Source organism: Nannobrachium achirus (genome assembly GCF_963921795.1).
Source record: "Nannobrachium achirus genome assembly, chromosome: 15".
Lineage (NCBI taxonomy): Eukaryota > Metazoa > Chordata > Actinopteri > Myctophiformes > Myctophidae > Nannobrachium > Nannobrachium achirus.
The window spans coordinates 20,282,329-20,294,828 of record NC_137822.1 but is presented as its reverse complement, the minus strand read 5'-3'; the positions used below and the strand labels follow the sequence as shown (position 1 = coordinate 20,294,828).

The 12,500-nt window shown below is 41.2% G+C and overlaps 2 protein-coding genes across 2 annotated transcripts in view; one reads left to right on the top strand and one right to left on the bottom strand.

The window, feature by feature from the left end:
* Nucleotides 1-7,527, top strand: part of lhx6a (LIM homeobox 6a) — a gene marked incomplete at both ends in the record, with an annotated part of 23,459 nt that extends 15,932 nt beyond the window's left edge. Inside the window, 5 exons of the mRNA XM_080742934.1 lie at nucleotides 3,120-3,340; nucleotides 3,466-3,566; nucleotides 3,789-3,884; nucleotides 4,739-4,916; nucleotides 7,445-7,527. Coding sequence (XP_080599060.1) covers nucleotides 3,120-3,340; nucleotides 3,466-3,566; nucleotides 3,789-3,884; nucleotides 4,739-4,916; nucleotides 7,445-7,527 — 679 coding nt within the window. The remainder of the gene's footprint in view (nucleotides 1-3,119; nucleotides 3,341-3,465; nucleotides 3,567-3,788; nucleotides 3,885-4,738; nucleotides 4,917-7,444) is intronic.
* Nucleotides 7,528-11,648: 4,121 nt separating this feature from the next.
* The window catches only part of morn5 (MORN repeat containing 5), a gene marked incomplete at both ends in the record, with an annotated part of 21,215 nt that continues 20,363 nt past the window's right edge, over nucleotides 11,649-12,500 (bottom strand). Inside the window, one exon of the mRNA XM_080743473.1 lies at nucleotides 11,649-11,737. Coding sequence (XP_080599599.1) covers nucleotides 11,649-11,737 — 89 coding nt within the window. The remainder of the gene's footprint in view (nucleotides 11,738-12,500) is intronic.

The following is a 12,500-nucleotide window of genomic DNA, read 5'->3' as shown; positions in this document are numbered from 1 at the left end:
AGGGATTGTGAATACATAATAACTAAAATAAAAAACATGGTGCCATGGCATTGGTCCGAAGGTTCATTACTAAATTCGGACTTATGAACCTTCGGATTAATGAACCTTGGGACTTATGGGCAGTCCCCAAAAAACATTGGCTCCATTGCAAAAAAGAAAACAGGCGCTTATTCTTTTCTCCATTCCCTGAAAAGTAAGCGTTTTGGACATACAACGATATTCACGAGCAGCGATACAAGCTTTGTGGGATGTCAGGAAAACAGTATGCTTTCATCCCGGATAGAGTGGACTTGAGAGCACTGAAACACTGCCAAATCCTCTGGCTTGGCAACCCCAGTGATCTTCCCTCTCCCTCCCGGTCCTTCTCCGCTGCTTCCCTCCTCCTCATGCACCCACCCAGGGGCGTCACACCAAATTCTGTGCCCTGGGTACAAGGATTCACTGTGGGGCCCCCCATGAATGTTAACTATTGAAAAATAGCAGATATACAAGCTCACAGCGTGGCACCGAGTGCCGCGCTGCAAGCTTGTAGATCTGCTATTTTTGAAAAATTGTGAAAATGTGCATGCAAGAAACGCATGTTTCCATGTCAGTGATGCTCAAACTTTTTCATGTGAAGGACCCCCAAAATGATATGTATTTGGCCACGGACCACCCCATCTCAAAATATTTAGTTCCAGGGACCCCCCTAAAAGCAAAATTTGAGTTACAAATGTTGGCTTAAAAAATACATATATTCAAAGATTTGCACACATTTTCACGACTTTTCAAAAATAGCAGATCTACAAGCTCGCGGCGCGGCACTCGAGCTTGTATATCTGTTATTTTTCAATAGCTAAAGTTACTAGGGCCCCTCCACCTTGGGCCCTAGTAACTCAGTCCCACTTTGCCCCCCCTTGTGACGCCCATGCACCCACCCCCTCGTCTCTCTTGGCTCTGTCCCTCCTCGCCCCACCGCAAAAACCTTTGCCTCAACCCCTCACCTCCTCAACCCCAAATCCTGTCTAGCCCTCATCCCCGCTTCATCCCTTCATCAACTCATCTCTCCTTCTTTCTTTCCCCGCGCAGCCCCGCCGCCCGCCCGCTCGCTTGCCTCGCTTCGCTTCTTGGCAGTAGGCTAGTGTTTATCGTACTGTGTTTATATGAGCTCGCTCTCTCCTTCTGCTCCTGAGATGAGGTCAAGAGAGGGAGAATTATGTGTATTTCAGTCACCTTCACCAGGCAGCAGAGCCTTGTGGTGGCCATCTGTATGCCATTAGAACAGTGAGAAGTGTTATGCCTTATGCGTATTGCCGTCATGTTGGTATCAAGTGCTTACTGTGTACGCGGGCAGCCATTTTGCTTCCCCAGTAGCCTAAAGTGTATTGTTACTGAGGCAGTGGTTTCAGTGGGCTGTTGTTGTTACAGGCTATTAGAATCAATCTGACCAACTATTTACTGTTAAAAGGCCACTTTGTTGGATTTCTATCTTTTTTGGAGGGTCAACATTTTTTGTCCTGATTGGATTATATGGCAATCAAGATGTTATATCATTATTTAGAACTTTATTTACATTCGGTACAAATTCCAATTCAGCCTCAAACTGCTCTAAACGATTATGATATAGTCAGTCATAATACACCCGTTGCTAAATAATTGAGAGCTTAATTGCAATTGTTTCTGGTGCAATAAAGGGGAAATTTGTTACGTTTTCTTAAGCCACATCGTAGTGGTTTGGAGGTTTACTTTGGCTAAATGCAGCTGGTCTTCTCTGTGATGCCAAGTTGTTCAGTGAACCCTCTCAGTTTGGGATTGAATAATTCTCCATTTTCATACATTTCACACATTGATATCTGAGCAAGCATGAAATTTAGCATAAATAAATCTACAGTAATTCCCCCCCTCCATCACCGCTTTCTGTCTCAGTCTCTGCTCTATTCCTCGATTTGTGTAACACTTTCAACCTGGCGTCACAGGCAAACAAAGTCGAAACATACGAATAAAAGAAAATCAAAGAATTTCCAAAACACCGTGTTTACTGAAAGACAATTTGACGTTATGAAAGTGGTATATCTGTGAGCTGATAGATCGTCAAATGTTGTTCATCATATGACAAAGTATACACAACCCCACTGTTCATCTGTAACTCTGAGTCAGGTGGTTTAGGTTTATATACGGCCTGACCTCACTGTTGCTATCGGTTACAGTGGGGCGATACGGAGTGATGTCATGCCAGCATTTCGTCATCTTCTTGTGTGTGTGTGTGTGTGTGTGTGTGTGTGTGTGTGTGTGTGTGTGTGTGTGTGTGTGTGTGCGCGCGCGTGTGTGTGTGTGTGTCTCTGCATGCAAGTCTGTGTGTGCGTGAAAGTGTGTCGATGTGTGTGCACATCTGGGTGTATGTAAATGTATATGTTGACAAGTGTGTGTGTGTGTGTGTGTGTGCGTGCGTGTGTGTGTGTGTGTGTGTGTGTGTGTGTGTGTGTACATGCGTATATGTCAGGGCCTTCATGCATCAGCCAGGAAATTGCAGGTGTTGGTTTGTTTGCGTTGAAGGCTCAGCTTGCAGCCGCAGTCAGAGTTTCTTTGAAGGCCATATCCCTCTCCAGAGTTTCTTCCTCAACCCTTGGACGTCTTTACTAAGCACCAGTAATCAGCCAAATGCAGAGAGCCTTCACATTAAAGGTGCCTCTGTTCATTTTTAACCACTTGAACCATAGCGTCCCTGGTTCAGAGCAAACAGGGTTGGTGTAGTAAGACTGTAGAGGGAAACTAAGAGCAGACTGGGGGCCGCCAGGGGGGGTCCCCAAATACATTTGGGGGGTCCCCAGATGATTAACTTAATGTGCAACATTGTTTTCTCACTCAACTGTAAACAAACCAACATAACGTTTAAGTGTATAGAGGGTATCTGCACATTTATAAATGTCAATTTAAGGAATTTCTAATACCTCTAAAATTACAAATTAAACATCAAATTGTCAAATATTAGAGGCAGAAATTGTGAAAATAGACGATCTACATGCTTGTTGAAAGCAACTGATTTACAAGAGGAGAATAACAACACTATGAACCCTTCAAATTTCTACTTCTCGTCTCTCTCTCTCAATTGATCTGTCTCTCTCTCCTCCTCTCTTTCACAGTAGGTTTGGTACTAAGTGTGCACGCTGCGGCCGGCAGATCTATGCCAGTGACTGGGTGCGTCGAGCGAGGGGCAACGCGTACCACCTGGCATGTTTCGCCTGCTACTCCTGCAAGAGGCAGCTGTCCACTGGAGAGGAGTTTGGTCTGGTGGAGGAGAAGGTCCTGTGTAGAATCCATTATGACACCATGGTGGAAAACCTCAAACGAGCAGCGGAGAATGGCAAGTGATGCCTGTGTTGTGACACAGCGACGATACATAACCTTCTTTTCTCACTTTTTGTTTTCTCAAATCATTTCTTCGTGAATAATCTTTGTCTCACATTGTGCTTTTCCCTCTCCTCTCAGGGAACGGTATCACTTTAGAGGGAGCTGTCCCAACAGAACAGGACAGTCAGCCCAAACCTGCTAAAAGGGCACGCACCTCCTTCACTGCAGAACAACTACAGGTCAGTTACACATGTATATAAATATCTACGTGTATATTATCTTACGGTATCTATATCTATGTATCTATAGTCGTATATTTCTTATTATTGCTGTGTTTGGCCCTGACTCATTGTGCATAGACTGTTCAAAGTCCCTGACTTTTTAACCCACCATTTCACCTGCATATATATTGACTGTGTCAATTCTTGTTTCTTTCATGGCTATGTCCTCCCTCTGTGCAGATCATGCAGGCACAGTTTGCCCAGGACAATAATCCAGATGCCCAGACGTTGCAGAAACTAGCAGATATGACAGGCCTGAGCAGAAGGGTCATACAGGTCAGTTTACAGCAGCACAATACAATACAACCCAGTGCTACAACACAATATACAGAAACAGATATAGATAAACCACATAAAATGTGGTCTGTATCTGGATATCTTATGCTGTGGATAATGAACCACCAGGCTGACTTTGGCTGAGATCAGATCCCAGTGTGGGGCAGACCACCTTGAGACGTGGTCTGGCAGATCTGATGACATGCTGACTGTGATGTGTGCCGTAGGCCTTAATTACACCTTGCATTGACCTTTTCCAGATAATCTATCGTCACTGTCGGGCAGAAACCTCATATCTCCAAGTTTCAAATTTGTAAATATTATAGTAGTAATATAATAGTAAAGCCCTGCTTCATCATACAAGGCCGTCGCACAGAAGTAGTGAAAACAGCCGATCTACAGTAGTGATCTACAGTAGTGAAAGTAGATCTAAGTAGATCTACAGTAGTGAAAACAGCCGATCTACAAGCACACAACGCCTCGCGGTGCGAGGCGTTGTGTGCTTGTAGATCGGCTGTTTTCACTAGTTTAGTTCATTTTTTAAATGATGAATACAAAACGAACGCTTTTGGACATACAAGGTTTCCACCCGACAACGACGATATTCAGATACAGATCTTAATGCAAGGTGTAAATGAGGTCTTGAAGACCAGGGGTCACTTTTGAGCTAAGTGACCAGCCATTGTGACGCCAATACTTCTGTACGTTTACTCAAGCACATTTTGAATTCCGGACTTCTACTTGCAACGGAGCGTTTCTGCATCGCAGTATTGATACTTTTACTTAAGTACGTTTTTTTCCACCACTGCGTACAGTATAGCTACATGATGGATGGTTGCGTTACATCTTCATAGGTGTGGTTTCAAAACTGCAGAGCAAGACACAAGAAGCACACGCCCCAGCACGGTGGGGGTCCCCAGGGTCACCCCCAGTCCCGCGGCATCCCCTCGTCCCTGCCAGATGAGCTGCATTACTCCCCGTTTGGCAGTCCAGAGAGGGCCCGCATGGTGGCCCTGCACGGATACATCGACAGTGAGTGCTTGTTTTGCTGTCGGGTGGTACAATGTACAATTACAAGGTCTCCCCTTAACTCTGACAGTATACAAATTAGGGCATTAACGACTTGTGATTTTAGCATGTCAACTCGACTCAGTAAAAAGTTGAGTTGAAGTCGACTTTATGGTTTGATCACATCACACACACGACCCCCCAATTATTTTGGGGGGTCCCCAGACCCCAGATGATTAACTTAATGTGAAACATTGTTTTCTCACTCAACTGTAAACAAACCAACATAACGTTTAAGTGTATATAGGGTATCTTCACATTTCTAAAGTGTCAATTTAAGGACTTTTTAATACCTCTAAAATGGCAAATTAAACATTGTCCAAATTGTCAAATATATAGAGGCAGAAATTGTGAAAATAGCAGATCTACATGCTGACAACGCCTCGCGATGCGAGGTGTTGTGAGCATTTTAATTTTGCTTTGGGTCTTGATCTAAAAAGTTTGGGAACCACTGCATTAAATACACAGTAAAACCTCCAGTCTCAAATGTAACTGCCAAGGAGTTTCATTACAAATTAAATGAATAAATCAACGCTGAGGATTGTATGGTGTAGAATCATAAAGAGAAGGGACAGTTGCGCACTTAACAATATGCTCCCAACATCATTTTGTTCTCGTAAATTAACACCCTACTTCATCGTATAAGAGTGTCGTGCAAAAGTAGCGAAAATAACTACAAGCTCACAATCTATTTCCGCTGATTTAGAAAGAGTTTGAAAGTTTTGTGAAAGTTGTTAAATGTATCTGTGGGTTTTATAAATATTGAACCAATGAAAAGTATTAAACAACAAATAGCTTGTGACTAAATAATAACTACAGTGGATCCATTGAAAATCAGGTTATTTCGTAACTAGTAATCATAATAATAATGTTGTCGTTCCTTATTTCAAATGGCGATGTCCTTAGGCAAAAGAAATGATGGGGATGGAAATATTTTCGAGGTCTCCGGGGAGGTTTCTTTTACTGATTCACCCAGCAGACTGAGCGCATGTAGGCGAGCCAAGGGTCAAACCAAGGGTCGACCTGCCGATGCCCAGACAGCAGTGGTGTAAAGTAACTTAGTAGATTTACTTCAGTACTGTTCTTTAGTACAATTTTGAAGTATTTGTACTTTACGTATTTCCAGTTTTCAGTACTTCTACTTCTACTCCACTACATCTCGGATCCAAATATTGTACTTTTACTCCAACTTTAGTTACTAGTGACTTACTGTAGCAGATATAAAGGATTACATTAAACATACATTAATCCACTTTAGCCCTATTTTATACCTAGGCTATTTGAAAATAGCCGACCTACGGTACAAGCTCACAACGCGTCCCATCGCGACACGTTGTGAGCTTATAGATCTGCTATTTTCAAACATTTAGTTTAGTACGTTTACTTCTGTTACTTTAAGTACATTTTGATGCCAATACTTTTGTACTTTTGCTCAAGTGAATTTTGAATCCCAGACTTTTACTTGTAACAGAGTAAAAAATGGAGTTACACCACTGCCAGACAGCCTCTCTACTCACTGGGCTGTGGCGAGGCGACTTTGTCGCGGAGCTCACAGCTCACTGTTGAATTGAATTTCTCTTTTGTCTCAGTATCGCATTAATCCACGTCCACATTTTTGTATACAAAAGGCATTCTGGTTGTCTGCAACTTCTATGCCTTAATGTTCAGCTTTGTAACAGTAGGTCATCCGGATTATAAGTCAACATACAGTGTAATAATAAGTTATATTAGTAAAATAATGTTTGTTATATTATAATAAACTTTATTTGTATAGCACCTTTCATGGCATCAAATGCAGCCCCAGAAAAGAGATCAACAAAAGAAAAATAACACATTATCAAACAAGATCAAAAACATGATCCAGAACCAATTAATTGGAACGCATTATGACACATTATTACTTTAATCATTATTTTATGCTTTAACTATTAAAAAATAACAGATATACAAGATCACACACAGCGCAGCACCGACTGCTGTGCTGCGAGCTTGTAGACCTGCTATTTTTGTAAAATCCTGTGCAAAAATGTGTGCAAGTCTTTGAATATCTTTGACACAATTCTATAAATGTCTTCTAAATCCTTCTAAGATTTTTGAAAAACGCGTGTTTCTATGCCAGTGGTTCTCAAACCTTTTCATGTCAAGGACCCATCTCTTGAAATATTATGTATCAGGGACCCACCAGAGGCAAATATTTGTGTGCTATGTGTGCTTTAAAAAATATATATATCCAAAGATTTTTTTCAAAAAGTCCTAAAGGTATCTGATTATGTATCTGTCCTTCATATTACATTTCAAAGGAGTAGTTCACCCCCAATTTTCTTTTCTATTGATTACTCATTCCATGGAGACTTGAGTTGTATGATATTTTTAGTTTTTTGTCGCATTCAGACAAAACATTTATTATAGTAAATCTATTGTAATCAAATTATTCATGAGTCTTATGTGGTGATGCTGTTTTTTTTTAAATATTCCGTTTGTGTGCTTCCTAGGTCATCCCTTCTCCATGCTGACCTCTCAGAGTCTGCCCCACCACCAGGCCATGTCGCTGCCCCAGCTCCCTCTCAGCCGCTAGCCCACCACCAGACCATCCTCCCCATGCGACCCCTGACCTCTGAACCCCGACCCGTGCCATCGCCAGACGTCCGCCAAGCTGACCCGGAGGTCAAACAGGAGGCAACCTGGGAGAAAAGACCATTTTGACCTTTGACTCCCCCCTCACTGCTCTGAGGAAACAGAGAACTAAGTGGAAGTTTAAATCAAAACAAACAACAAAACAACAACCACAGAAAGAAACTGCCGTCGTTGTGTTTGGTTCTTCTCCCTGCGGACAGGAGGAACATCCCCACCTGCAGCTCAGTCTGTCAAAAACGATTGTGAGAAATGTATCGTATCATCGGGTAGAAACCTTGTATCTCCAAGTTTCAAATTGAACGTTTTCTTTCATCAAAGTAAAGCCCTGCTTCATCATAAGACTGTTGCACAAAACTAGTGAAAATAGCCGATATACAAGCACACAACGCGTTGTGTGCTTGTAGATCGGCTATTTTCACTATATCTTAAATGTTTTTTAAAATGATAAATACAAAACAAACAGTTTTGGACATACAAGGTTTCCACGCGACAGTGACGATTTAGCACCTGGAACTCTCAGAGGTGCCCTCTGCTAGTCGACTCTCTCTCTCTCTGCCTATGGACGCCTGCCAAGTCCTGTGTACAGCACCCACCTTTCCTCTCTGCCTGCCACCCCTGATGTGATGTTAGTTTCTAAGAGATGGAAGTGACCACGGAAACCCGGATTAATGTCTTTTGAGTCCTGTCAGATTTGCGGAGATAAGTAAAGAGGGGAAAATGAAAGGGGAACTATACCGTAGGGGCCCTCCGCCTGGGCTGGGCACACACAGTATACCACATTAGAGGTAAGACTTCCCCTCTTTTCTGTCTGCACCACCATGAAGGAACACTATTAGTACTTTTGATTGTTGGGAAGTGTATTGAGGCTTTTAAGATGTATGAGGTAGGGATGGGACGATACGCGATATTATCGTGATTAAAAAACTCTCACGAAAATCGTGGAGATTTAATTTATCGTGATCTCATCCTCCGTCATGCACCGGGATCAATTCACCTTATATTTGCCGAGCTGCATAATTGGTAGCATTTAAACCCTCTATTGGTAAAACGCACTTATAATAGACGTACTTGATACAGTCTTTTTTTCCCACTGTCTACCAATTCTCTTTGCCAAGAAAATAGCTGATCTACGGCTATTTGATCGTCTATTTTTTTGGCAAATGTTCCGCCCAGGATAATGGATGTTGGGGATATTTTGATTATCGCGATAATATCGTTAATCGCGATTTCTTTGGACACAATAATTGTGATATGAAATGTTTATATCGTCCCATCCCTAATATGAGGTATAAACTTAATATCACCTATAAAAAAAGAATACAAATAAATCAATTAATTGAAACAAGGTGACACATGTAACATGTTTTGTTTACAGTGTGACAATAGCAATATATTGTGTACCTTATCTCTCAAGTTAAATAGTCAAGTCCAACAAAGACAAAAATAAAATGATAACCTAGCTTTCATGATTGAACATTGATCATACGCCTGTGATGCAAAATTTAAAGAAATGTATCCTGAACAAAACCTCAAAGCACACTTTCTGACTTGGAGTATTATGATTTTTTTTTACATAATATAACAGTAAGAATTAGAGATGAAAAAAACATTTTATTAAAAAAAGTGAACGTATTATTTTCTGATAATCATCAATAAATAACAGGGGTCTTCTCTCAGAAAACACATTTTCAGATGCTTTACAATTTTATTCAGATGGAAGAGAGACCCCTTTATCGTCTTCAATTTGACAGTGTTCATCACTTCCAATTTCACTGTATCTGTCCTGTATGAGTTCTTGCTCCTGATTGGGTGAAAGTTGTGTCCTGAACCGAAGATGTATTTTCTGTTAACTAAAGAGCAGGAGAAACGGGTAGACCCCTGTTACTGAACAAAGACCACCAGTCTATAGCAATGACTCCAATCAGAAAATAGAGCTATTTGACACTTATTTTAACAAAGGAACTACTTCAACACATCTTGAGCCACCACAGTAATTAGCTGTTACAATTCCTTACCATTGAGAAAGAAAGAAAAACAGGGATCTCAGAGATGTAAATACTTGTCAAACAGACCCTTTCCCTTCAAAGACTGAGAGGCAGGTACATAGTAAAAGCTATGTTAAAAAAAAGGAAAAGGAAAAAAAAAGAAACATTTTCTTTGTGTTTCCAAACTGGTGTCGCTAATTTATGACTTCTTGGGTCTCTCATCCAGCCTCTGTATGGTATGTGTGTGTATCTCTCATGGAGTAGTGGTACAATATAGACAATAAGAAACAGACTGTGTTTGTACATACATTAGTATGATGTGTGTGTGTGTGTGTGTGTGTGTGTGTGTGTGTGTGTGTGTGTGTGTGTGTGTGTGTGTGTGTGTGTGTGTGTGTGTGTGTGTGTGTGTGTGTGTGTGTGCGTGCGTGTGTGTGTGTGTGTGTGTGTGGGCAGGGGTAGAGAGTGTGAACTTGTATCTTAGTGCCATGGCCGTTGTGTGAAGAACAGGATCCAATGTTGATTAAAGGGGAACAAGACCTCAATGTCCTTGTATTTATTGAGATGATAAACCCTGTAAAGCACTTTCCCCCCCTCTGAAATGGTTTTGTTTTATTATTAAAAGAAAAAAAGGAAAAAGAAGGGGAAAAAAAGAGAGAGAAAACAAAGGTTTATTTGATAGACTGTGTACATCATAAATGTTTTGTGTACTAAAATGCAATAAAATAAAACAGAATGTGACATTTCTTTGTGTCTCTGTTGGGGGTGGGCGGGTATTTCCTATATTCACTGGAATCACGAGATTGATACCCAGTGGCGGCTCCAGGGAATAATCAGGGGGGGCCTTCAATTTTCCCCCGTTTTAAGCCAAACTAGTAATGTCCATTACGTTTTCTCACTGAAAAGATTTGAATTTCCCGTGCTGCATGCACTACAACACAGGAATAGACATCAAAACAAACTCAAATCAGCACCAGTGTAGGCTACCTTTTATTATTGCATTTTCATTAGACTATTAATTAATTTGAAAATGCGTATTTATATTATATTATTATATTTTATAATAATCAAAAACAGCGAAACATATCGTCGTTATCGGGTGGAAACCTTGTATGTCCAAAACCGTTTGTTTTGTATTTATCATTTAAAAAATGTGTTAAACTAGTGAAAACAGCCAATCTACAAGCACACACAATGCCTCGCGGTGCGAGACGTTGTGTGCTTGTAGATCTGCTGTTTTCACTACTTTTGTGCGACGGCCTTGTATGATGAAGCAGGGCTTTACTTTGCGAAAAAATGTAAACATTTGAAACTTGGAGATACAAGGTTTCTGCCCGATAGTGACGATATATAGCATCACCTGTAAAACATCTTGAAATAATGGTGGTTGGTCAATCTGGACTGGGGGGGCACAAAGTCTAATCTGGGTGGGCATTGCCCCCCAATAATGCCCCCCTGTGGAGCCCCTGGAATTGGGGGTAACGAAGGGCAAAAGTAAACAGTAAAATCGTCAGTAGAAATGTCACTCTGAGCATAAAAATGGTCCTGAATCAGAAAATCAATAATTGGTACATTTGAACACACATAGAAATCAGATGCTCTCTGGATTCACACAAATAAAAACACCAAAAAGTAAGAAGTATAACTGTACTTCAGATACATGAAACTAATATATTTAATACTGAGGATTTTGCCACTGGCTATGAAAGCACACCAATCAAATAGACTGAGAAACACATATTTGCGACACAAGTAAATCTGTAAACCCTCATTTAAGTTTATATTTATGCTGCTTTAAAGTATCACACACACACACACGCACGCACGCACGCACGCACGCACGCACGCACGCATACGCACGCATACGCACGCACGCACACACACACACACACACACACACACACACACACACACACACACACACAAATGATTCTGCCACTTAAAAATACATGAATACACAAACATTTATAAAGATTTATTAAATTGTTATGTGTAAAGTCATTTTATTAAAAGTTGTTGTTAACTTGTTACTTGAGTATTCATGTCCATTTCCGCTGGATGTACAGTCGAAGGGTTTCTTCTATTTGTTCTGGATGTCAGGATTATAACCAACTATCTCATCCCACGCTTTTCGACAGGTGCGCACTATCCACTCATGTTCCTGGTCATCTAGGAAACAGATTAAAATCATTATGTAACAGTTCAGAAATTAAGTTCAGAAAACAAGACTATTTCAACTTGTATTGAATTGTTTTAATTGCTTAGCCAGCAATTATGTGTAGAAAAACAGAACCAGTTATTAGAATGTTTTAATTTGACTGTGAAGGCTATAACCAGCTTCTGATGCGTTCACCTATAATCTGAAACGTTTCAATCAGTCAATAGCCTACCCGATTCACCCAGAGGTCATTTGGCTTTTGGAGCTGAAACGCTCAAGTGCCATTCAAGTCTCGGGTAAATTTGCAAATCAAGATAGTGCCCGACAATTAGGAGAAAATAACTTCTCGTGGGCCACTTCAGACACCAATAAATAATAACCCCAAAATGAATGCCATTTTTAAGGGGTATTTTGAGGAGCTGATAATAAACAGTTTTTTTGATAGTTAAAACTAAAATGAGTTGCTAATTGCAGAGCAGGGGAGGTAAGCTTTCTCTGGAGCGCACGCAGCTGCATGCACTTGAGCGTCGCGCGGGCCTCACCCCCAGGTTCTGCGGCGCGAGGGGCTCCATTGTAGTGCAGCAGGTCTCATGCTCTGGTGTTGATTGTGTGTAATTGCCGGCGAGGGCTACTATAACACTAACAGCCTCTTCATGTTGCCTCTCCCTTTTCTCACTCACCACTTTACCTGCCTCCTGGGCACTGATCGGGGAGGTGGGGGATGGGGGAGTTGGGACATTTAAATTTAGAGGGCAGTCTCACACTGGTCCTACG